Source organism: Aotus nancymaae, unplaced genomic scaffold (genome assembly GCF_030222135.1).
Source record: "Aotus nancymaae isolate 86718 unplaced genomic scaffold, 86718_ANA_hifiasm-v0.15.2.pri h1tg000011l, whole genome shotgun sequence".
Classification (NCBI taxonomy): Eukaryota; Metazoa; Chordata; class Mammalia; order Primates; family Aotidae; genus Aotus; species Aotus nancymaae.
The window spans coordinates 29,682,807-29,703,878 of record NW_026988422.1 but is presented as its reverse complement, the minus strand read 5'-3'; the positions used below and the strand labels follow the sequence as shown (position 1 = coordinate 29,703,878).

The following is a 21,072-nucleotide window of genomic DNA, read 5'->3' as shown; positions in this document are numbered from 1 at the left end:
CAAGCAGTAGGTAGCCCCTCAGCCATTCCCAGCTAGTTGCCACTAGGAGAGGCGGTGCTGGCTGGGTCACAAGCCCAGGGGCTGTCCGAGGGAGGGGCTAGGGTGAGTGGGACCGCAGAGACTACAGCGGGGGCTGAATCTCGGAGAGGGGCGGGGCTTGTAGCTAGGGCCAACGGGAAGTCCAGGGTTGGGGTAAGAGAGGTAGGAGTTGGCAAAGCCGGTCTCCAGTGGTGGGGCTCCCCCGAGAAGTCTCGACCTCAAGTAGTAGACGGAGAGAGATCAGAGGGAGTGGGAGGGGCAGCCAGAGAAAGCGCCTAGGGTGGAGAAGGCCTAGCTGCCGCTGGAAGGGAGCCGGCGGAGGCTGGGTGAGGGTCTTCCCGCTGCCTTCAGGACAGACCGGAGATGGGGCGGGACTCGCTCGAGAGGGGATAGGGCCGGCCAGAGTCGGGTCCCCTGCGGGGTGGGACTTCCCCGGTGAGACCCGGAGCGTAGCGGACTGCTCCAGATAGAAAGAGGAAGGTTTTGAGCTGAACAGGATAACCCCACTCCTGGGGCTATCCGGAAGAAGTGGAACCAGACTCAAGGAAGGCGGAGAAGAGTGCCTGACTGAGGAAAGAAGTTGGGGCGCGCTGAGGGAGGAGCCAGGAGCCACTTGCCTACTGATTGGTTGGGACCTGGCCCTCCCTCTTGGCCACGCCCCCTGGTTTCCCAACCCCCGCTCCAACCTTAAGTTAAGCCCCGCCCGTTCCTCTGAAATTGGGTCGCAGTCCCGCCCTCTTTCCTAGTACTTCCTGTTCTTGGCTAACCCTGGCGCTGGGCCGTAGGCTGGAGAGTGACCGTGGTCTTAGTGACCTGGGGCGGCTACGCGGCCCGGGGTGGGCCTCAAAGCCGGGCACCAGACGCGAGGGGCGGCGCTCGGGCCGCGCGCTGCCCGCGCCGGGTCCTGGCGGGCGGCGAGGCTGGGGCTGACTGCTGCCTCAGGATGCCGGGGGAGGAGGAGGAGCGGGCCTTCCTGGCGGCCCGCGAGGAGCTGGCGAGCGCCCTGAGGAGGGATTCCGCGCAGGTGTTTTCCCTAGAGCAGCTCCGGCCGCTACTAGTCAGCTCTCTGCCGTCAGCCGCCCGCTACCTGCAGCTGGACGCCGCACGCCTGGTTCGCTGCAACGCTCATGGAGAGGTGAGGCCTGGCCCCGTTTGGAAGGGGAACACAGGGCTTGAGGCCCGGGCCATGCTCACAACTCTGCTCTGATTGCTTCCAGCCCCGAAACTACCTCAACACCCTGTCCACGGCCCTGAACATCCTGGAGAAATATGGCCGCAACCTTCTCAGCCCTCAGCGGCCCCGGTACTGGCGTGGCGTCAAGTTTAATAACCCTGTCTTTTGCAGCACGGTGGATGCTGTGCAGGTGAATCCCCTGGGCCTTATGGTAGAGTGGGTTGGTGTTTGGCTAGAAAAGGCCTAAGGCTAGGCTGAATGGGGAGGTGTTCAGCCCTTCTGGGCAGGAAACCTCCTGGGTGGTAACTGGTTGTGAACGTGTGTGGCAGGGGGGCCGAGATGTGCTGCGGTTATATGGCTACACCGAGGAGCAGCCAGATGGGTTGAGCTTCCCCGAAGGGCAGGAGGAGCCAGATGAGCACCAGGTTGCTACAGTCACACTGGAAGTACTGCTGCTTCGGACAGAGCTCAGCCTGCTGTTGCAGGTGAGATGCTCCTCTAGTCTTGATGGACTTATGCGCTGGGGCTGGGGAGCTCAGCCTAACTCAAGTAAGTCTGAGGACCCCCGTGCTGCTGAACTGTGGGCATAGTTCAGCATTCTAGGAGCTCCGGGTACCGATTTTCCCTCTGTGAATGTTCAGGGACCAGGGAGGGCTTAGAGGGAGGGCTTCGTTCTAGGGGTCTTGGTGTAAACCGTTTTTATCTGTATCATTGCAGAATACTCATCCAAGACAGCAGGCACTGGAGCAGCTGTTAGAAGACAAGGTTGAAGATGATGTAAGGAAGGCAGGAAAGGGGCTGGTGTACAAAGGGAACAGGAATTGTGGACTCTGTGTTCCTAAACCCTTGTTCATTGCCTGCCCTTTATTTTTCAGATGCTGCAGCTTTCAGAACTTGACCCCCTATTGAGAGAGATTGCTTCTGGCCCCCTCACCACACCTTCTGCCCCAGGTATTATTGGTCCTAAATTGGGGATCAAGTAGAAAGCTATATTGATGGAAATTTGGGATGCTCCTCTATCCTCTTGGTTATCTTCCTTTTTTTTTTTTTTATTTTTTTTAAGATGGAGTTTTGCTCTTGGTGCACAGGCTGCAGTGTAATGGCACCATCTTGGCTCAAGGCAATCTCCACCTCCTGGGGTTCAAGCAATTCTTCAGCCTCAGCCTCCAGGGTAGCTGAGAGTACAGGCATGTGCCACCACGCCCAGCTAATTTTGTATTTTTAGTAGAGATGGGGTTTCTCTGTGTTGGTTAGGCTGGTCTCATACTCGCAGCCTCAGGTGATCTGCCTACCTCAGCCTCCCAAAGTGCTGGGATTACTTACAGGTGTGAGCCATTGCGCCCAGCCTCTTTGGTTTTGTTTTGTTTTGAGACAGAGTCTCGCTCTCTCGCCAAGCTGGAGTGCAAGTGGTGTGATCTCGGCTCACTGCAACCTCCGCTTCCTGGGTTTAAGCGATGCTCCTGCCTCAGCCTCCCGAGTAGCTGGGACTGCAGGCGCGCGCCACCACACCCAGCTAATTTTTGTATTTTTAGTAGAGATGGGGTTTTGCCACATTGGCCAGGATGGTCTCAATCTCTTGACCTTGTGATCCACCCACATCAGCCTCCCAAGGGATTACAGGCATGAGCCGACGCGCCCAGATCCCTTTGTTTTTTAAAAGAGATTAAATTGTTTCCTTGGGTCCAGATGTGTTGAAAAGTAGTCTTGTAATTTGCCCCCATCCACAGCAGATTCAGATGTAACCTGGTCTTTCTTGGAAAGATGTTCCATTCTATCTCTCCTGCTCTCCAGGCTCCACTCCTGGTCCCTGCTTCCTTTGTGGTTCTGCCCCAGGCACACTGCACTGCCCATCCTGTAAACATGCCCTGTGTCCAGCCTGTGACCACCTGTTCCATGGACACCCATCCCGCGCTCATCACCTCCGCCAGACCCTGCCTGGAGTCCTCCAGGGTACCCACCTGAGCCCCAGGTGAGAGGCCTTCTCTTCTGAGTGGGAGTGAAATTTAGAGAACTTAAGATCACTTGATTATAGACTGCTACATGCCAGGTTCTGTGCTGAAGACTGTTTAATAGAGGATAAGCAGCCAGTTAGAACCCTGGAGGAGATAATAGACACATCAAGCTAGTAGCTATTGCAGTAACCCAGGTTATTATGGTAATAGGTGGCTGGAACCTAATCTGAAGGGTCAGCTGAATCAGTTGGCAACATTTTAAACACCTAGTGTAGGTCAGGCCATATATTAATAGTATCTACTAGGAAGAAGTGAGCTTTAAGCTGTCACTTAAATGTTGCACAGGCTACGGCTATAGGAGTGTTCAAGACAGAGACAATGTGTGCAAAGGCCAGTGACATGGGTCGTTACCAAGGAAATGGGGAATGCTCAGAGATGAGGGATCCAGGAACCAGGTGCCACTTCAGCAGGCCATGTCTGCTTTTCCATTACAGTTTACCTGCCTCAGCCCAACCACGGCCCCAGTCGACCTCCCTGCTGGCCCTAGGAGACAACTCTCTTTCTTCCCCTAATCCTGCAAGTGCTCGTTTACCCTGGCACTGTGCTGCCTGTGCCATGCTAAATGAGCCTTGGGCAGTGCTCTGTGTGGCCTGTGATCGGCCCCGAGGCTGTAAGGGGTTGGGGTTGGGAACTGAGGGTCCCCATGGAACTGGAGGCCTAGAACCTGAGCTTGCACGGGGTCGGTGGGCCTGCCAGAGCTGTACCTTTGAGAATGAGGCAGCGGCTGTGCTATGTTCCATATGTGAGCGACCTCGGCTGGCCCAGCCTCCCAGCTTGGTGGTGGATTCCCGAGATGCTGGCATTTGCCTGCAACCCCTTCAGGTAACCTGTTCCTGGCCTTCCCAGCTCCTTATTGCATGTTACCTCAGGTCATTCTCTTCTTCCCTATCCCATGTTTTCCTTCAATTCCTCCCAACTCCCTGTATTTCTTTTGTGAACCTCAGCCAGCCAATCAAAGGGATAATTCTCTCTGCCTTCCCAGCAGGGGGATACTTTGCTGGCCTCTGCCCAGACTCAAGTCTGGTACTGTATTCACTGTACCTTCTGCAACTCGAGCCCTGGCTGGGTGTGTGTTATGTGCAACCGGACAAGTAACCCCATCCCAGTACAACATGCCCCCCGGCCCCATGCCAGCTCTTTGAAAAAGGGACTCCCCAAGCCTGGACCCCCACAACGCCTTAGTGCCCCTCTGCCCAGTTCCTGTGGAGACCCTGAGAAGCAGCGCCAAGACAAGATGCGGGAGGAAGGCCTCCAGCTAGTGAGCATGATCCGGGTAAGGACTGGGCCTGGGTTGAGGTAGGGCTGAGCTGGTGTGGGAAAGGAGATGCTGCAGGTGGTTAATAGTTTCTATAAATCTTGTCATTGCTAGCAACAGCTGCCTCTTGTGAGGTAGTTACCATACTGTGCACTGGTCACATGATCCATATGTCTGAGCTCATCCACTGTCACCATGTTAGTTCAGGCTGAGGGTGGGTGAAGGGTGCCCCTGCTGATGGGCCTGATGGGTGGGACTGTGCCTTAGGAAGGGGAAGCCGCAGGTGCCTGTCCAGAGGAGATCTTCTCGGCTCTGCAGTACTCGGGCACTGAGGTGCCTCTGCAGTGGTTGCGCTCAGAACTGCCCTACGTGCTGGAGATGGTGGCTGAGCTGGCTGGACAGCAGGACCCTGGGCTGGGTGCCTTTTCCTGTCAGGAGGCCCGGAAAGCCTGGCTGGATCGTCATGGCAACCTTGATGAAGCTGTGGAGGAGTGTGTGAGGACCAGGCGAAGGAAGGTATCAGCTGTGCTAGATATGGGATAGGGTTGAGGGTCTGCATCTCTCATACCCTCCCTTGCTTGCTTTCCCACTTCACTCACTTTCACCACTCCCAACTTACAGGTGCAGGAGCTTCAGTCTCTAGGCTTTGGGCCTGAGGAGGGATCTCTCCAGGCATTGTTCCAGCATGGAGGTGATGTGTCACGGGCCCTGACTGAGCTACAGCGCCAACGCCTGGAGCCCTTCCGCCAGCGCCTCTGGGACAGTGGCCCTGAGCCCACCCCCTCCTGGGATGGGCCGGACAAGCAGGTGGGGGGAGGCAAGAAGCCCAAGTGTCCACCTAGAGGAGCAAGAGTGGAAGGGTCCCTGGAGTCTGACAGCCACTTCCCCTCTCCACCTGAATCACATTGCAGAGCCTGGTCAGGCGGCTTTTGGCAGTCTACACACTCCCCAGCTGGGGCCGGGCAGAGCTGGCACTGTCGCTGCTGCAGGAGACACCAAGGAACTATGAGTTGGGGGACGTGGTAGAAGCTGTGAGGCACAGCCAGGACCGGGCCTTCCTGCGCCGCTTGCTTGCCCAGGAGTGTGCTGTGTGTAGCTGGGCCCTGCCCTACAACCGGGTAAGTCCCTCCCCACAGTACCTGGTCAGAGAATTACTCTTTTCTTTTGGACCACCACCCTACCCCAGTCCCCATCTCTGATCCTGTCTTCTGCTCTGCAATTGCCTGTGTACCCCTGAAGGCTTCTGGCAGGGGGAGGGCAGGAAGAGGCAACCTCCTCCCTTTTAAAAAAATGTTCTATTATGGAAATTTTCAAACATGAAATAGTAGAAAAATTTTACTACACTAGGTAACAAATTCCCATACTCCCACACAACCCCTCCACTCCCAGTGTATTCATCACCAAGCTTCAGCGATTCAACAAATATAGTCTTTATTTCACTTATATACACAGACGGTTATTTTGAAGCAAATACCAGGAATAATATAGTTTATCTATAAATGCTTCAGTTATGTATCTCTAAAATGTAAAACTTTATTTTTTTTTTGAGACGGACTTTCGCTCTTGTCCCCCAAGCTGGAGTGCAATGGCACAATCTTGGCTCACTGCGACCTCTGCCTCCTGGGTTTAAGCGATTTTCCTGCCTCAGCCTCCTGAATAGCTGGGATTACAGGCATGCGCCACGACACCCAGCTAGTTTTTATATTTTTAGTAGAGACAGGTTTTACCATGTTGGCTAGGCTGGTCTTAAACTCCTGACCTCAGGTGATCCACCCGTCTCGGCCTCCCAAAGTACTAGGATTACAGGCGTGATCCACAGTGCCTGGCCAACTTTATTTTTCTAGAGATAGGAGTCTTGCTGTGTTGCCCAGGCTGGTCTCTAATTCCTGGCTTCAAGCAACTCTCCTGTGTCAGCCTCCCAAATATCTAGGATTACAGGCATGAGGCATCATATGCAACAAAATTCTTCCTGAAAACATAGCTTATACTACTATTGTCACACCACAAAAAATGAACAGTAATTCTTTAATAGCAGCAAATATCCAGTTTATAGGAACAAGCCCTTCTTAACTCCTGTGCCTCCACGTACTCTAGGTCAGACTAGTCAGACTGGCTCTGTATGCGTTTTATTTTTGTTTTACTCTGTATTTTAAAATAATTGTAAAATCAGCCAGCCATGGTGGCTCACATCAGTAATCCCAGCACTTTGGGAGGCAGAGGTGGTTGAATCACCTGATGTCAGGAGTTTGAGACCAGCCTGGCCAACATGGTAAAACCCAGTTTCAAAAAAAAAAATACAAAAATTAGCCGGGTGTGGTAGCTGGTACCTGCAATTCCAGCTACTTGAGAAGCTGAGGCAAGAGAATCTCTTGAACCTGGGAGGCAGAGGTTGCAGTGAGCCAAGATTGTGCCATGGCACTCCAGTCTGAGCAACAGAATGAGACTCCATCTCAAAAAAAAATTAAAAAATTGTAGAATCTACAGCAAGTTTCAAAAATAGTACATAGAGTTCTATGTACTTTTCACTCACCTTCACCCACTGATGACTTTTTTTTTGAAATAGTCTTGCTCTGTCACTCAGGCTGGAGTGCAGTGGTGCAATCTCAGCTCACTGCAACCTCTACCTCCCGGGTTCAAGCAATTCTCTTGTCTTAGCCTCCCAAGTAACTGTGATTTACAGGCACCTGCAACCACACCTGGCTAATTTTTTATTTATTTATTTATTTATTTTTTAAGATGGGGTTTCACCATGTTGGTCAGGCTGGTCTCGAACTCCAGATCTCAGGTGATCCGCCCACCTCAGCCTCCCAAAGTGCTGGGATTACAGGCGTGAGCCACTGTGCCTGGCAACTTTTTTTTTTTTTTGAGATGGAGTTTCGCTCTTGTTGCCCAGGCTGGACTGCAATGGTGCGATCTCGGGTCACTGCAACCTCCACCTCCCGGGTTCAAGCGGTTCTCCTGCCTCAGCCTCCTGAGTAGCTGGGATTACAGGCATGCGCCACCACACCTTGCTACTGTTGTATTTTTAATAGACAGGGTTTCTCCATTGGTCAGGCTGGTCTCGAACTCCTGACCGCAGATGATCTGCCTGCCTCAGTCTCCCAAAGTGTTGGGATTACAGGCATGAACCATCATGCCTAGCCTAATTTTTGTATTTTTAGTAGAGACAAGGTTCCATATGTTGGCCAGGCTGGTCTCAAACTCCTGGCCTCAAGTGATCCGCCCTCCTTGGCTTCCCAAAGTACTGGAGTTACAGGTGTGAGCCACCACGCCCGGCCCCCAGTGGTGACATCTTATATAATTATAGTACAATATCAAGACCAAGAAAAAGATTGTCACAGTGTTGGCTATACTACATGGATGTGCCTGTGTGTGTGTATGTGTGGTTCTATGCAGTTGTGTCCCACATATAGATGCATATAACCAACACTATAATCAAAATACAGATTGTTTCATCACCACAAAGCAACTCCCTCATTTACCTCTTTAGTCATACCCTTCTGCCCCGACTTCCAGTCACCTGGCAACCATGAATCTGTTCTCCACCTCTGTAGTTTTATCATTTCGAGGATGTTATTTGTATATTTATTTTTAATGGAATGCGAATGCCTTTAGAAGCACTTTTGCCTTTACCTTAGGGGTCACCATTGTCTGTTTTCTTCTACCCGACTGTCTTCAGATGTTTTGGTTGCCTGCCTGGCCCCTGCTGGCACTTAAGGTTATCGACCCTGCCCAGTTGTTAATTAGACCCTGATTTCTTAGTGGACACCTGACTACTGCCTCTTCCCCAGGCTGGCAGCTGTGGCTTCTGACCCCCTCCCCTTCAACCCCTCGCCCTCCAGATGCAGGCCCTGACTTCCTGTGAGTGTACCATCTGTCCTGAGTGCTTCCGCCAGCACTTCACCATTGCCTTGAAGGAGAAGCACATCACAGACATGGTGTGCCCTGCCTGTGGCCGCCCTGACCTCACCGATGACACACAGTTGCTCAGCTACTTCTCTACCCTTGACATCCAGGTACTGCAGCCCCTAGGACTCAGGTACCCTGGGCTTTGAACAGGAACTCTCCCACCCACCACCTCTGCATCCTGTCCCCAGCTTCGAGAGAGCCTAGAGCCAGATGCCTATGCATTGTTCCATAAGAAGCTGACCGAGGGTGTACTGATGCGGGACCCCAAGTTCTTGTGGTGTGCCCAGGTGAGTGGCCTGCCCAGGGGAGCTACTATGAAGGGGCAGGAAATGGTTCCAGGTCAGGCCTTTGATAACTTTATGCTCTTGCACATACAGTGCTCCTTTGGCTTTATATATGAGCGAGAGCAGCTGGAGGCCACATGTCCCCAGTGTCACCAGACCTTCTGTGTGCGCTGCAAGCGCCAGGTGAGGCACATTCATCCTTTCAGATATACTTGCTGAGCTACTGCCAGGTACTGTGTTAGACTCGGGTGTTTGTGTACTGGAGAGCAAAGTAGACATAAGCTCTGAGCTCAAAAGAGCTTACAAACTAGTCAGAAAGACAGGCACAAGGAGAAAGGGAAGAAAGCAGAGGAAGGGAGGGAAAGGAAAAGGGAGGAGGAAGGAAGGAAAGAAAGTCAGCCAGAGAGGAACTAATTATGGATAGGCATAAGTTCTATGAAGAAAACAAACAGGAACCTGAGATCAGAGTAACAGTGGACATACTTAGCGTAGAGAGGTCACACAAGTCTTCTCTAAAATGGTTTAAGCTCAGGCCTAAAAGTTAAAAAGAAGCCAGCCATGCAAAGAGTATTTGGAATAGAAATAACAACACATGAAAAGGCCAGAGTCCGAAAAAAGTGTTGTATGGCTGGAGCCTGGAAAGCAAGGCAGGAGTGGCAGGTAGTCAGAGAGAAGCCAGCTGCCAGGTCTGGAGAGCCCTGGAGGCCAAGTGAGGCAAGTGCCTTCATTCTGAAATAAAACAAGGGGTAGTACTATCTCATTTATCTTTCATTTATTTATTTATTTTTAGAGACAAGGTCTCACTGTCACCCAGGCTAGGGTGCACTGGCGGAGTCACAGCTCACTGCAGCCTCCAACTCCTGGTTTCAAGTGATCCCTTGCCTCAGCTTCCCAAGGTACTGGGATTACAGACATGAGCCACTGTGCCCAGCCACATTTATCTTTTAAGAAGTCTAATGTTTGGCCGGCACGATGGCTCCTGCTTCTAATCCCAGCACTTTGGGAGGCCGTGGTGGGTGGATCACTTGAGGTCAGGAGTTCAAGACCAGCCTGCCCAATGTTGTGAAACCCTGTCTCTACTAAAAATACAAAAATTAGCTGGACATGGTGGCATGTGCCTGTATTCCCAGCTACTCTGCAGGCTGAGGCGGGAGAATCACTTAAACCCAGGAGGTGGAGGCTTCATGAGCTGAGATCACACCACTGCACTCCAGCCTGGGTGACAGAGCGAGACTCCATCTCAAAAAAAAAAAAAAGTGTGATGTTTGATACCAAAAAAACTTTGTCTGCATCATGTATGAAACAAAGTGAACACCTGAGACTACCACCAAACCACAAAACTAGACCACTAATACTGTGGAAGCCACCTGACTTACAGTTTTGAAGGCATTTTGGCAGCCATGGGGAGAATTGACCATAGAGGAGCAGGAATGGGAAACAGATAGTAGTAACCGGGGCAAGCAATTGAGGCAAGGTCTGATGGTGGCCTGCAGTAAAGTGGTAGCAGTAGGGATGAGGGAAAAGGAGGCAGGGTTGAGATAGACATGTGGGGTAGAAACAAGGCAAAATGAATGTGAGGTGGTATGAGAAAATGAAAGAACCAAGGATGGCCCCTCATTTTGAGATTTGAGCAAATGGTAGGTGGCAGTGACATAAACCAAGCTGCAGACCACTGGATGTCAGTGGATGGGACAGCAAGAAGGGCCAGAGTATGGGATAGAGCTCCCATGTGAAGCCTCCTTTCCCTCCGGCAGTGGGAGGAGCAGCACCGAGGTCGGAGCTGTGAGGATTTCCAGAACTGGAAACGCATGAACGACCCAGAATACCAGGCCCAGGGCCTAGCAATGTATCTTCAGGAAAATGGCATTGGTAAGGCTGTCCCACTTAGCCTGTTTGCTCAGAAGCCTGTTATTGTCAGTAGCTCTCTTCTTGAGGGCCTTGAGTTGCAGTGGCAGCCCCAGCCCTGACCTCTTGTCCTTTGCAGACTGCCCCAAATGCAAGTTCTCGTATGCCCTGGCCCGGGGAGGCTGCATGCACTTTCACTGCACCCAGTGCCGCCACCAGTTCTGCAGCGGCTGCTACAATGCCTTTTACGCCAAGAATGTGAGCCCAGAGAGTTGGGGGAGGGATGGAAGGGCAGGGTGCTCCCATTGGGTTTGAGAGGCAGAGGCCATTGAAGAGTGGCCCCAGGGAAGAGAAGAAGAGGTCAGTGGGATGTAAAGCACAATTCTCTATCCCCTTACCCTTTGCTTGCTCTAGACCCTCCAATGTCTCCGTCTCCCTTCACCCTTACATCCTTCACACAGGGGTTCCTGAGAGGCCAGGACCCCAACAGTCTCCAACTTCCTCTCTCCCATCTGGGTTTCTGTCAGAAATGTCCAGAGCCTAACTGCAGGGTGAAAAAGTCCCTGCATGGCCACCACCCTCGAGACTGCCTCTTCTACCTGCGGGACTGGACTGCTCTTCGGCTCCAGAAACTGCTACAGGTCAGACGTGGCCAGGAGAGAAGAAGGCAGGGCCCAGGGTGGGCAAGAATGGAAAAGGCTTCATGCTAGGAAGTGCAACAGGGATTGGCATCAAGGGGAACGTAACACCCATCTGTCTCTCCTCAGGACAATAACATCATGTTTAATACAGAGCCTCCAGCTGGGGCCCGGGCAGTCCCTGGAGGTGAGTGTTAGGACAAGTCTTTGAGAGGGGGATGACGTGCTGGGCTCCCACTCTGTGATGGGTAAAGGGGATGCTTGGGAGTTAGGGTTACTTGTTGCATGCCCTTTGGCAAGTTAATTGAGACCCCTGGCCTTGTTTCTTCCTCTGTAAAATGGGGGTAATACCCACCTTGCAGCTAAGCCATTTTACATAAGACATCTTTAAAGGACCTGGTACCCAAGAAGGTATTAATACTAATTTTCTTCTCCCATTCCCAAGTGATCATAATTCATTAGTTAACTCAATGAGTGTTTAGTGAGACCTGCTAGTTGCAGGGCATTGTTTTAGGTTCCATGAGGGCAACAGAAAGGTGTTACATATGGTTCTAACCTCTTCACTTCTTACAGTGTAGACAGAGGTAAGTCTACAGTCCATACCATCCTGAATGTGACTGATCTTGGAGGCTAAGCAAGGTTGGGCCTGGTTAGTACTTGGATGAGAGATTGCCTGGGAATACCAGATGCTGTAGGCTTTAAATTTATTTATTTTTGGCTCCCCTGTTTGTACAAAGGCTTTAAATTTATTTTTTAAAAAAGAGAGGTAGTCGGGCTTGGTGGCTCACACCTGTCATCCTAGCACTTTGGGAGGCTGAGATGGGTAGATCATCAGAGGTCAGGAGTTCGAGACTAGCCTGGCCAACAAGGTGAAACCCTGTCTCTACTAAAAATACAAAAAAATTAGCTGGGTGTGGTGGCGGGCACCTGTAATCTCAGCTACTTGAGAGACTGAGGCAGGAGAATCATTTGAACCCAGGAGGTGGAGGTTGCAGTAAGCTGAGATTGCACCATTGCACTCCAGCCTGGGCAACAAGAGCAAAACTCCATCTCAAAAAAACAAAACAAAACAAAAAACAGAAGTAGCCAGGCATGGTGGCTCACACCTGCAATCCCAGCACTTTGGGAGGCTGAGGCAAGAGAATTACTTGAGCCCAGGAATTTGAGACCAGCCTGAACAACATAGTGAGACCCTGTCTCTTTTTTTTTTTTTTTTTAAAGGTAAGACCTTCACAGAATGAGTTAACTAGGCAAGAGATAAATAAGAACCCCAGCAAAAAAAAAAAAAAAAAAAAAAAAAACTGTCTCAAGTGGGTCTGTGTTTATGAGCCAAAAGCCAGTTTGTATAAAAGTAGGGACAAGTTCCCTGCCTCTGTATCAGATGGTCTCCCACTGACAGCACCTCTAAGTACCCACCAGCACCACTGGGAAAGTAGGAGTTGCTGTACTCAGTCCCCTCCTTGGAGGCTGCCTTCCCTGCTTTGTGGATATCCCAGTTCTGGAGCTTTGTAGTCACTGACCTCTCAACAGAGGCTCCCTTCTTCCCTCACCTTTTTAGGTGGCTGCAGAGTGATGGAGCAGAAAGAGGTTCCCAATGGGCTCAGGGATGAAGCTTGTGGCAAGGAAACTCCAGCTGGCTATGCCGGCCTGTGCCAGTGAGTGCCAGCAGGACACAGGCATGGTGTTGGGCAGCGGGTAGAAGTGGTGCAGGCATGCCCAGGCAGTAAAGTGGGTCCCTGGGAGTAGTAGGTCCTGCAGTGGGTGGGAGGGAGGAGGCTTTCTGGCCAAGGGCATGGATAGATAGTAGCAGGCCATGTGGGCACAGGCAGGGGTTGTCAGTCTTGTTCATCCAAGTGTCTCAGAGCCCAGCTACATGTTAGACATACTCAGTTAATATTAGCCAACAGAACAAATATTCTGCTCCCTTTTCTTCCCAGGGCACACTACAAAGAGTATCTTGTGAGCCTCATCAATGCCCACTCACTGGACCCAGCCACCCTGTATGAGATGGAAGAGCTGGAGACGGCCACTGAGCGCTACCTACATGTACGCCCCCAGCCTTTGGCTGGAGAGGATCCCCCTGCCTACCAGGCCCGCTTGTTACAGGTACAGCCTCACCTCTGACCCCACCCTACAGAAGTCACCTGGCCCAGCCTGTGTCTGAGCCTCAGGCTTCCAGTATTATTACCTTCTCTCTCCTTCTGCAGAAGCTGACAGAAGAGGTGCCCTTGGGACAGAGTATCCCCCGCCGGAGGAAGTAGCTGAGAGCAAGGGTCCCATGAGGGTCCCATGGCCTGCTCCCTCAGGAACAGCTCCAGCACCAATAAAGAGGCATCTTACCACCCAGGCTTCTTGGCAGTCCTTCTTCCTGATGCCACCATCTAGAGGCACCAGGGAAAGAGCGGGATGAACAGAGCTTTGCTGAAAAGGGCCCCTGGCAACCTCGTGCCTAACCCTCCCTGGACTCAGGACCAGGAAGGAGTTGACACCCTGGATGGTCAAGGGAGACCCTCCCCATCTAACCACCTGGCCTGGGCTTCCTCCCTCCCTGCCTCCTTTTTTCCTTTCACTGAATTTGACTGGTATTAGAAGTCACCCAATGTGTACCAAGCAGGCATTGTGGGGAAACACAGATGCACAGGTGTACACAGCAATCCAGAGGCCCCAGACCTGACTCCAGGAAACTGGCCTCCCTAGGGAAGCCACAGTGTCACTCAGAGAAGGTTAGATACAAGCAAGACTATCTGAGGGAGGAAGGGGAATGAGCCAGGGTTGAGCTGAGCTGGCAGAGCAGGGCCCCCTGCTGTGAAAGTGGCATCCTGACAGTGAGATGTTCAGATGCTGCTGCCCTCTGGTGGCCACCGGTGCCCTGCAACTCTTGAGGCCACGTGATTTCTGGGAAAAAGCCGTTCCTGGAGGAGAACTGAAACTTAGGGTGGGGACTGTAGAAAGGGGCGGAGAGATCAGCCGCCTAGCCAGGAGTTAAGCTGAAGTTGTCTGAACCCTGAGACAGCCTGGACAGCAACTCATGTAAGATCAGGTAAGGATGGGGGTCAGCCCAGGCTCTAGGGCTAGAAAGTCCAGCCAGATTGGGGGTAGGGGATCTTAGGGACCCCTCAGTTAGACCGAGGGCTAGACAGAAGACTTGTAAGGAAGTGGGAGATTCAGCCTGAGAGTGCAACTGACAAGGGCCAGCACCCTAGATCCTTGTAGGCAAAGATCAGGAGGACCTGCTGCCAGCTGGTTCAGGGAAGAAGGCTCATTGCCCCAGCCTCAGTTGACCCTGTTTGTTTCCTTGCCATCTGTCCCTGCCCACTTCAGCTGCAGCTCCACCCCCACCCCAGCTTCCTGCCCCACCTACCCCTGCGGCCAGCAGCGGGGTGGGGGTAAGAGGCTAGGTTGTATAGGCTGTGGGGTGGTGGGTGAAGAGCCTGATGCATCTTGGCAGAGCCTGCCTCCACAGACACTCAGGAATCCAGACAGGGGCTCTAACCAGGAACAGATCACCAAAGGAATTCTTTCCTAATCAATACATTTCTGAAAAGTCCTAAAATTAAGACCAATGCCTACGGTTTCCTTCCAGGTAGCACAGTTTAGAATGTTAAAAACAATGTTTTTGGGGTAGTTTTTTTTTTTTTTTGGTCATTGCTAGTGATGGCAGGAAGGAAGCAATTCTGTCTCACAGAGTGTTGAAATGTGTCTAGAGCTAAAAGAAGATGGATGGGATCTCTAGGGCCTGTTGCTAGAATCTAGTTCCAATGGCCAGGGTCTCAGGAGATGTTCCCTCCCAAAGTGTCAGTTTTAATGTTTCCTGCTCCTCTTATCCCCCAGGATGGCATCAGGCAGGGCACGCTGTACCCGAAAACTGCGGAACTGGGTGGTGGAGCAAGTGGAGAGCGGGCAGTTCCCCGGAGTGTGCTGGGATGATGCAGCTAAGACCATGTTCCGGATTCCCTGGAAGCATGCAGGCAAGCAGGACTTCCGGGAGGACCAGGATGCTGCCTTCTTCAAGGTGAAAGGGCCTGGAAACCACTGTTCCTCTGTGTGAGGGATTGTGTATACACTGGTATACTCACCCTCTGCACTTGCGTCTGCCTGGGTTTCAGATAAGGGACAGATTGGAGAGGAAAACCAGCTACATCATTTGCAAAGTCCAGGACAAAATGAAAATGCGGAGGCCTTGTTCAAAAATTACTAGGGATTTCAAGATAGCAACACAGAGCATAAACCCTTCATAATGCCTTCTGAGCTCAGAACTGCACACCGTGAAGCCAGTCCTGTTGGAAGGGCAGCTGGACCTGTAACACGTTGCCTCCTCTTCCCTTGCTTTCTTTCCTAGGCCTGGGCAATATTTAAGGGAAAGTATAAGGAGGGGGACACAGGAGGCCCTGCTGCCTGGAAGACTCGCTTACGCTGTGCACTCAACAAGAGTCCTGAATTTGAGGAAGTTCCTGAGAGAGGCCGCATGGATGTTGCTGAGCCCTACAAGGTGTATCGCCTGCTGCCACCAGGAACCCTGTCTGGTGAGTGTCCCCTTGCCCAACCACTCCTAGACTCAGCAGACTGGGGAGGAAAGATAGACCTGCGGGCCTCTACCAGGCTTCTCACAGCTCTGCCCTCTCCATGCCCTGGGGAGGCTGCTACCCAGGTTTCCCTTCCTAGCCCTGCCCATCCTTCACTGCCTCAGACCTCTCCTTTACCCTTTGTCCCTGCTCAAGACCCTGACCTTTCTCTCTCCCTCAACAATTCCACAGGAGGGACTCAGAAATCACCATCAAAGCGACAGCACAATTCTGTGTCTTCTGAGAGGAAGGAGGAAGAGGGTGCCATGCAGAACTGTACACTCAGTCCCTCTGTGCTCCAGGACTCCCTCAATAATGTGAGCGACGGAGAGGGAATTGGGCAGGCCTGAGAGCAGGACAGTAACTAGAGGGAGAGGTGGGCCAATGAAAGACAGCATCTTCAGAGGCCAAGGTGGGCACATCATCTGAGGTCAGGAGTTCAAAATCAGCCTTGACCAACATGGTGAAACCCTGTCTCTACTAAAAATCCCAAAATTAGCTGGTCATAGTGACATCTGCCTGTAATCCCAGCTACTCGAGAGACTGAGGCAGGAGAATAGCTTGAACCTGGGAGGTGGAGGTGGCCATGAGCTGAGATTGTGCTATTGCACTCCAGCCTGGGTTACAGAGTGAGACTCCATCTCAAAAACAAAAAACAAAAAAACACTGTGTCTGCAGGAAGAGGAGGGAGCCAGTGGGGGAGCAGTCCATTCAAACACTGGGAGCAGCAGCAGCAGCAGCAGCAGCAGCAGCCCTGAGCCACAGGAAGGTACCACCTGCCTTGCCTCTTGTGTCGTCCACCATGTCACACACTCTGGCCCAAGACTCCCCAGCCCCACTCTGAATGACCAGTGCCTTTGCTTCCCTTCCAGGTACAGACACAACTGAGGCTCCCTTACAAGGGGATCAGGTGTCCCTGGAGTTTCTGCTTCCTCCAGAGCCAGGTACATGACATTTCTAACTTTCTCCTGTGCTCTGTGCCCCTGAGGCCTTCCTCCTTTGACCGTGCATGCATTATCTAGTCAGTCAGGGCTTACAGCAAACTGTGACCATTTATCATAGCCCAAGGCACTTGTTTCTAGGTGGTGAGAATTCCACATACCTGGCCAGACTCTAAAAAGCTTGCTTCCCAAAAATACCACCCTATACACTCTCCTGGAAATCCACACTGAGACACTAATTTCTTTGGGCCAAACAGAGCCCCGGTCTCAAGGGACCTTCTTGTAAACTACAGGACCCTGGGCATTAAACCCTGAGGCCTCATGGTGAATCACTCAGTAGTACTAGCTACTTGCCTGAGTGATGGGAAAACCTGAGAGGAACCCCCCTGGCTGGTGAGGGGAGGGGAGGTGGAGATGTTCCCCTGGGGAGGGGCTACCACCAGCCTGCATGCTCCTCCAGCACCAGGTACAGCTAGACTGTTCTATCCCCAGACTACTCACTACTGCTCACCTTCATCTACAACGGGCGCGTGGTGGGCAAGGCCCAGGTGCAAAGCCTGGACTGCCGCCTTGTGGCTGAGCCCTCAGGCTCTGAGAGCAGCATGGAGCAGGTGCTATTCCCCAAGCCTGGTCCACTGGAGCCCATGCAGCGCCTGCTGAGTCAGCTTGAGAGGGGCATCCTGGTGGCCAGCAACCCCCGAGGTCTCTTCGTGCAGCGCCTTTGCCCCATCCCCATCTCCTGGAATGCACCCCAGGCTCCACCTGGGCCAGGCCCGCATCTGCTGCCCAGCAACGAGTGCGTGGAGCTCTTCAGAACTGCCTACTTCTGCAGAGGTGAGGATGCTCTTGCTGGGCACCTGAGCTCCTACCCCCTACCTCTTAGTACCCCCCGGGCCCAACTTGGTGGGTCCCGCCACCACCCTGTTTGCCAGCAGATCTTCCATGTAGCCTATGCATGGCACTCCTGCACTTCTGTGGTGCACATCCTGTGTGGTCATATCCCCAGCCTGGCAGCTATATGGCAGCTCTCCTCCAGCCAAGACAGTGAAAGAGGAGGTTCAGGTAGAGCTCAGCACAAGAGTGTCACATCTTGGGGAACACCATCACACTGAAGCATGCAGTCATTATGTGAAGGTGCACAGAAGAGTTGGCACAGAGTGAGCCTCATGGCCTTCTCCTGTGTACACACATTTGGGAGAGCTGGCACACATCATACCTCTGGCCCTGGCTGCACCATCTCTACTATACTCCAGGAATGCCCTAGGGTTGCCCTTCTCTCCCATCCAGTTCCAGTTCCTACTCAATTCTAAATCTGACTTAAGAGTGGGACCAGGAGTACAGGGAGTGTAGCATGTGGGTGTTCCCAGGGCCATGGGTACCCTAGCACTGAGGGGATGTGAGCAAGCAGCAAAGGTGTGGGCACACCTGTGTTAGCAACCAGGGCTGCAGCCTGGGAGGACTCTAAGCTCTCCCAGCAGAGAGCTTTTCAGGTTGTGCAGTGATCTACTTCTAACACTTATTTGAGGCAGGGGCATCCTCTCCTATTTGCACATGGGTGAGGAGCATTTAGTTCCGAGCACTTCTCCTGACCTTGCAGCTCCTGCTCTGGCCTGGGTCTCCATGTGGACCCCCCTCCTACCTCTCTCCATCATGGGTTCCTCACTATTGCCTCCCTACCTGTGGCCCTCTCTCTTCTCTCTTTTTGTCCTTCCAACCCTTGACCCTTTCTCTTTCAGACTTGGCCAGGTACTTCCAGGGCCTAGGCCCCCCACCCAAGTTCCAGGTAACACTGAATTTCTGGGAGGAGAACTGTGGCCCCAGCCATACTCCACAGAATCTTATCACAGTGAAGGTGAGCTCAGAGCAGGGGCAGAGTAGCCTATCTAATGAGAGTAGGGGCAGTGGTGCTCCAGGAGGTAAAGGGGGCCTCCCAGTGGGGAAGGAACTCCTGGGGGTGGTGTCTGTCCCTGATGCACTCACTGAGACACTCTTCTCCATCTCTTTCAATACAGATGGAGCAGGCTTTTGCCCGACACTTACTAGAGGAGACTCCAGAGCAGCAGGCAGCCATTCTGTCCCTGGTGTAGAGCCTGGGGAACCCATCCTCCACCTCACTTCTTTGTTCTGCCTGTCTCCTTTGAAATAGACTCATTCTTCACATGATTGACCTGTCCTCCTCATGATAATTCTCAGTGGTTGTCTGTGATAGTTGTGTCCTTAAAATCCTCACACACACTGGCTGGTGGAGAACTCAAGACTCATATTTTGTCCTTTCTTTTTTTTAATTTTTTATTTTTTGAATTTTGAGATACACACCCTCTTTCATCTGTAAAGGACTGGGAAATCCAAACGGTGTGAACCCAGGGGTCTTTCCCTCTTCCCCGACCTCCCAACTCTAAAGCCAAGCACTTTATATTTTCCTCTTTGTTATTCACTAAGGATTTAAAATAAAATTTTATTGAAAGAGGAATCAGTATCTGATTTTTCTGGGAGACAGAGATGTAAACTTATGAGCAGGGCACTGGGGTTCTCTTCCTTCTTACATCTTCAGAACTCTTTCCTCTCTTCTGCCCACAGGTTCTGGCTAAGATGCTGTCTGGGCCCTGTTGGTCCTGAGCCTGGCACTCTACAGAGATACTCTCTAGGCAGCCATGATTAGGGAGAGGGTTGGGATTGGCCATCGAAAGGGCACCGAGCCTTCAGCCAGGCACTATAGCCACCAACTTCACATGGTAGTCTGGGCTCCACAGTTCTTGCTAGAGAGCCCCAACATCAGGCCTGCGGTTAGACTAGAGGTCTAAATGAAGAGGAGACACTTGAGGGTGACCTGAAACTATTCTAGAGGCCCTGGGGCCTAAGAATAGAGGAGTCAGAAGAGTTGCTAAACCTGTACCTGCTGTTCCTGGCGCCCCTTCCCCCAGCACAAATTGTACTTCACCCCAGCAGGGTACTCCCAAACTGGATTCCTTGCTCTATCTAAGTCCCATAAAAGATACTCCGGCCTAGACTGCCATGTCCAACATGCTTTTCATGAGACTTGAGGGCTCCAAATAGACTTACACTCCCTTCCCTTTCCTCTGTGCTCCTTTTACTACCAAACTGGAAGTTTTTCCTTCACAAGGCCACTTGTCACCTACTTTTTTGTATATTCACTTCCAGCAAACTAGTTCCAACTCAGGCCACAGCCTTCAGCTTCCATCTTCCTGCATACGACACCAGCTTAGCTTTCCAGACTTCCTCCTGTGATTTCACTCATCAACCCTCAATAGCTCACGCACAGGATCAAATCTGGATGCCTAAGTCCTCCTAGGACCTTCTTCCTGCCTCATTTGACAAGCTTCAGTACTGCCTTTGAGCCTCCCTGCCTCCGTGTACCTCCCTTCTTCTCTTCAGTCTTGTCCATCATCCTGGGAAGCCAAGCACTTATACAGGCTCTGCACTAGCAGTGAAGAAATCAGGTACTGAGTGCAGAGGTGTACAAACCTTGTTGTGCTCTCAATTTGATGAAATTCCTCCTAGACCTTCTTTGTACAAGGTCTAAATTACCTCCTTGACTCCCTTTATTTTTCTTTTAATTCTTTTAATTAAAAAAAAAAAATTGGCTGGGTACAGTGGCTCATGCCTGTAATCCCAGAACTTTGGGAGGCTGAGGCAGGTGGATCACTTGAAGTCAGGAGTTCAAGACTAGCCTGGCCAACATGGTGAAACCCTATCTCTACTAAAAATACAAAAAATTAGTCAGGTGTGCTGGCAGACACCTGTAATTCCAGCTACTTAGGAGCCTGAGGCAGGAGAATTGCTTGAACCCGGGAGGTGGAGGTTGCAGTAAGCTGAGATTGCACCACTGCACTCCAGCCTGGGCGACAAGAGCAAAACTCCATCTCAAAAAAAAAAAATTTTTTTTCTTTTTTTTTTTTTGGCTGGGCACAGTGGTTTATGCCTGTAATCCCAGCACTTTGGAAGATCAAAGTGTGAGGACTAGCCTATTGGGGCTAGTTTGAGACTAGCCTGGGTGACATAGTGAGACTCTACCTCTACAAAAAAAAATTATTTTTTTTCTTTTGAGACAGAGTCTCTGTCACTCAGGCTGGAGTACAGTTGTGGTTGTGCAATCTTGGTTCACTGCTGCAACCTCCACCTTCCAGGTTCCAGTGATCCACCTCCCTCAGCCTCCCAAGTAGCTGGGATTACAGGCGCACACCACCATGCCCGGCTAATTTTTGTATTTTTAGTAGAGACGGGGTTTCACCATGTTGGCCAGGCTGGTCTCAAACTCCTGACCTCAGGTAATCCTCCCACCTAGGCCTCCCAAAGTGCTGGGATTATAGGCATGAGTCACCATGCCTGGCGTCCCAAAATTCTTAAAAATTAGCCAGGTGAGGCCAGGCACAGTGGCTCACACCTGTAACCCTA

The 21,072-nt window shown here is 51.8% G+C and overlaps 2 protein-coding genes across 6 annotated transcripts; both read left to right on the top strand.

The window, feature by feature from the left end:
• Positions 1-206: 206 nt before the first annotated feature.
• On the top strand, positions 207-13,503 carry RNF31 (ring finger protein 31). Of its 2 annotated transcripts, XM_012467602.2 has the most exons (21): positions 207-1,174; positions 1,257-1,403; positions 1,543-1,698; positions 1,931-1,990; positions 2,089-2,164; positions 3,005-3,182; positions 3,660-4,047; positions 4,208-4,498; positions 4,748-4,996; positions 5,102-5,287; positions 5,392-5,598; positions 8,323-8,496; positions 8,578-8,676; positions 8,767-8,856; positions 10,428-10,542; positions 10,658-10,776; positions 11,046-11,159; positions 11,286-11,343; positions 12,715-12,811; positions 13,094-13,262; positions 13,364-13,503. In XM_012467602.2, exons 1-21 carry the CDS (start codon positions 983-985, stop codon positions 13,415-13,417), a joined length of 3,219 nt encoding a protein of 1,072 aa, XP_012323025.2. In that variant the 5' UTR covers positions 207-982; the 3' UTR covers positions 13,418-13,503. The 2 variants fall into 2 exon arrangements, with proteins under 2 accessions (XP_012323025.2, XP_012323028.2); XM_012467605.3 differs by lacking the exons at positions 11,286-11,343; positions 12,715-12,811; positions 13,094-13,262; positions 13,364-13,503 and having other exon boundaries at positions 983-1,174; positions 10,933-11,084.
• A 74-nt stretch (positions 13,504-13,577) lies between these two features.
• On the top strand, positions 13,578-19,129 carry IRF9 (interferon regulatory factor 9). Of its 4 annotated transcripts, none has more exons than XM_021674878.2 (9): positions 13,578-14,186; positions 14,988-15,168; positions 15,496-15,679; positions 15,911-16,035; positions 16,397-16,487; positions 16,591-16,662; positions 17,152-17,493; positions 18,396-18,511; positions 18,672-19,129. In XM_021674878.2, coding segments are annotated over exons 1-9 (1,188 nt in total). In that variant the 5' UTR covers positions 13,578-14,184; the 3' UTR covers positions 18,747-19,129. The 4 variants fall into 4 exon arrangements, with proteins under 4 accessions (XP_021530553.2, XP_012323033.3, XP_021530554.2 ...); XM_012467610.3 differs by having other exon boundaries at positions 13,578-14,196; XM_021674879.2 differs by lacking the exon at positions 13,578-14,186 and adding an exon at positions 14,206-14,739.
• The last annotated feature ends 1,943 nt before the right edge of the window (positions 19,130-21,072 follow it).

Excerpts from the sequence above, each read along its gene's own strand:
- RNF31 (XM_012467602.2), top strand. The coding sequence starts at position 983 with ATGCCGGGGGAGGAGGAGGAGCGGGCCTTCCTGGCGGCCCGCGAGGAG. Across the intron at positions 10,777-11,045 it reads ATGCCTTTTACGCCAAGAAT|AAATGTCCAGAGCCTAACTG; the intron begins GTGAGCCCAGAG and ends GGTTTCTGTCAG. Across the intron at positions 11,344-12,714 it reads GGCCCGGGCAGTCCCTGGAG|GTGGCTGCAGAGTGATGGAG; the intron begins GTGAGTGTTAGG and ends TCACCTTTTTAG.
- IRF9 (XM_021674878.2), top strand. Across the intron at positions 17,494-18,395 it reads AACTGCCTACTTCTGCAGAG|ACTTGGCCAGGTACTTCCAG; the intron begins GTGAGGATGCTC and ends TTTCTCTTTCAG. Across the intron at positions 18,512-18,671 it reads AGAATCTTATCACAGTGAAG|ATGGAGCAGGCTTTTGCCCG; the intron begins GTGAGCTCAGAG and ends CTTTCAATACAG.